General features: G+C 38.9%; 1 protein-coding gene across 1 annotated transcript; it reads right to left on the bottom strand.

Moving 5' to 3' along the window:
- Nucleotides 1–741: 741 nt before the first annotated feature.
- On the bottom strand, nucleotides 742–2,180 carry si:dkeyp-59c12.1. Its single transcript, XM_040026990.1, has 4 exons — nucleotides 2,013–2,180; nucleotides 1,867–1,920; nucleotides 1,694–1,770; nucleotides 742–1,260 (listed from the first exon to the last, which is right to left on the bottom strand). The coding sequence occupies exons 1-4, from the start codon at nucleotides 2,059–2,061 to the stop codon at nucleotides 835–837; spliced, it is 606 nt and encodes a 201-aa protein (XP_039882924.1). The 5' UTR covers nucleotides 2,062–2,180; the 3' UTR covers nucleotides 742–834.

Genomic DNA, 2,180 nt, shown 5'->3' with positions numbered 1-2,180 from the left:
CAATCCAGGTCTCAAACAATCATAACACGAAGTGTGATGTGCTGTTAAGTTGTGAGACAGTTTTGAGACATGGGTGTGAATGTTTTAGCCGAGCATCCACCAGAATAGACTTTGCTGATCTCAAGTACACACAGGATCCTCACTCATTTTGGGGTGAGCAGGAATCAATAACTGTAAAACAAACAAGCGCAATAGAAAATCTTTCTGCACATGGTTTATTTAAAATTCTTATAACTTCATACAAACAGTATATTTCAGGGACTGACTTACAGTCAAACAACCAAACATAAAGATATAAAACACTTTGACAAAAAAAAACACTTTATTCAGTTGTTCGTTTACAGTGTTTAGACTTGAATAAATAGAAATATTACGCCTCACTTCCAAGAATTAATTAACGGATTTAGCACGTTTCAGCCACTTTTTTCGTGAGAAGAAACTTTCACTCTAATCATGAGAAATGATCTTTGGCATATACATAATAAGTAAAGGCACATTTAGTTTGTGCATAGAATTTCTTTGGATCTGAAGCAACATCTGAAAAAATCTTGTAAAACACACATACACTGCAAACACAATTCATACATCGCTGCACACTTTTGGATTTTAAATGGCAAGAGGCTGGATGAAGAATGACACTATGTTAACTTAAGTGCAGTTAAAGTGCAGAAAGCATCTGTAACCTCTGTGAAATTGTTTTGTGCCCATGTTCTCTGAAGCATAACAGCTTTTACCTTTTTCGAGGTTTTTTTTTAACACACATGCGACACGCGGTAATGTTTCACTGACAGATATCCACCTGATGGAGTCTCCTCTTCTTTTGTCACATTTCTACTAAAACGACTCAGTCCGTCTCCTGGCAAACACTGCAGACATGCTTTTCACTATGCCCTTCAACCTTAGAGGCTTCTTCGTGGTTAGCTTGGCATCCTTCAATCTGTCCACCAGGCCGTGAAAGACCATGAGCACACTGTGGTAGTTCTCGGCGGCCGACACCTCATAGAACTGGCAGTCTGTGTTGAGAGCCAGCAGCCGGCCCTCTTCGCTCGTCACTGTCCGTCTGTGGTGCAGGTCCCTTTTGTTACCCACAATCACTATGGGTACTTTGTCTGCACTCAGGCAGTCCTTGGTGGATTTGATAGTCTGAATGAGCCTGCTAACTGTGTTGAAACTGGCCCTGTCGCAGATGCTGTAGACCAGAACAAAGCCATCGGCCCACCGCACCTTCTTCTCAAAGAGTGACGAGTCTGCAGAGAAATCCTGCAAAACCACACACTGAAGTTCATATTAAGCAACAGTTAGAGGCAGAAAGCAGCAAAGTACATTTGTCCTAGCATTTTATATTTTTGTACAAAAACAAGACAGTCAGTCATTTTAAATTTTTATTTTGTGATACTCCATTTCTAGGACTTACAGACACGAGCTTATAGATATTTAGTTTTTTATTTATCGCTATCATGACCAGCTCACACATTCAAAATGTTCTTCGAACTTTAAGATAATTTTAAAAATAATATTAGAATAAAAGGAGCAGCCTACTTTTACTTTTAATATATTTACCATATGCCAGCACTAATACCTTTGCTTTTACTTAGACTGGGATTTCTTTTAGATTTTTAAACACTATATATCAAGAAACGGGAGTTTTTAAATAGAAAAATTTGAATTAGTAACAACATATTGAAGTTCTTACCTGAGAATAATGTGAATCCCAAATATTGAGAGTGACCGCTCTCCCATCTACTATGAAGCTGTGGCTGTAGATTGATTCTGAAAAACACAAAAGATAGTTTAGGAGATGTTTAAGGCATCAATGCATCAAAGTTAGCAATAAATAAATAAATAAAATAAAGAGTGGGCACTTACCAATATCTCCATACTCTCCAATGAATCTCCGAGTTAACAGGCGGACAGTCAGCGCTAAAAAGACACAAACTTTAGTTCACTGTGTGAAAAAGAGACCTAAGTGTAACCTCTCATCTCCACTGAAAATGTGTTTGTTTGTTTTTTACCTGATTTCCCAACGCTCTCCATCCCCATAACAACAATGTTGGCATCCATATTCAATGAAACAGCTGTATTGTGCCTCTCTGAGGAGGCTGCTACTGTGCCACTGCTGCCGTCTGACAGCAGTTATTATACGGCAGACAGGTGGGCGGGGTAAACAAACCCCAACCACT

This window comes from Simochromis diagramma, unplaced genomic scaffold (genome assembly GCF_900408965.1).
Source record: "Simochromis diagramma unplaced genomic scaffold, fSimDia1.1 OVJJ01000293.1, whole genome shotgun sequence".
Taxonomy (NCBI): domain Eukaryota; kingdom Metazoa; phylum Chordata; class Actinopteri; order Cichliformes; family Cichlidae; genus Simochromis; species Simochromis diagramma.
Note: the sequence above shows the minus strand (reverse complement) of the source record. Positions and strands in the feature narration are given on the sequence as shown.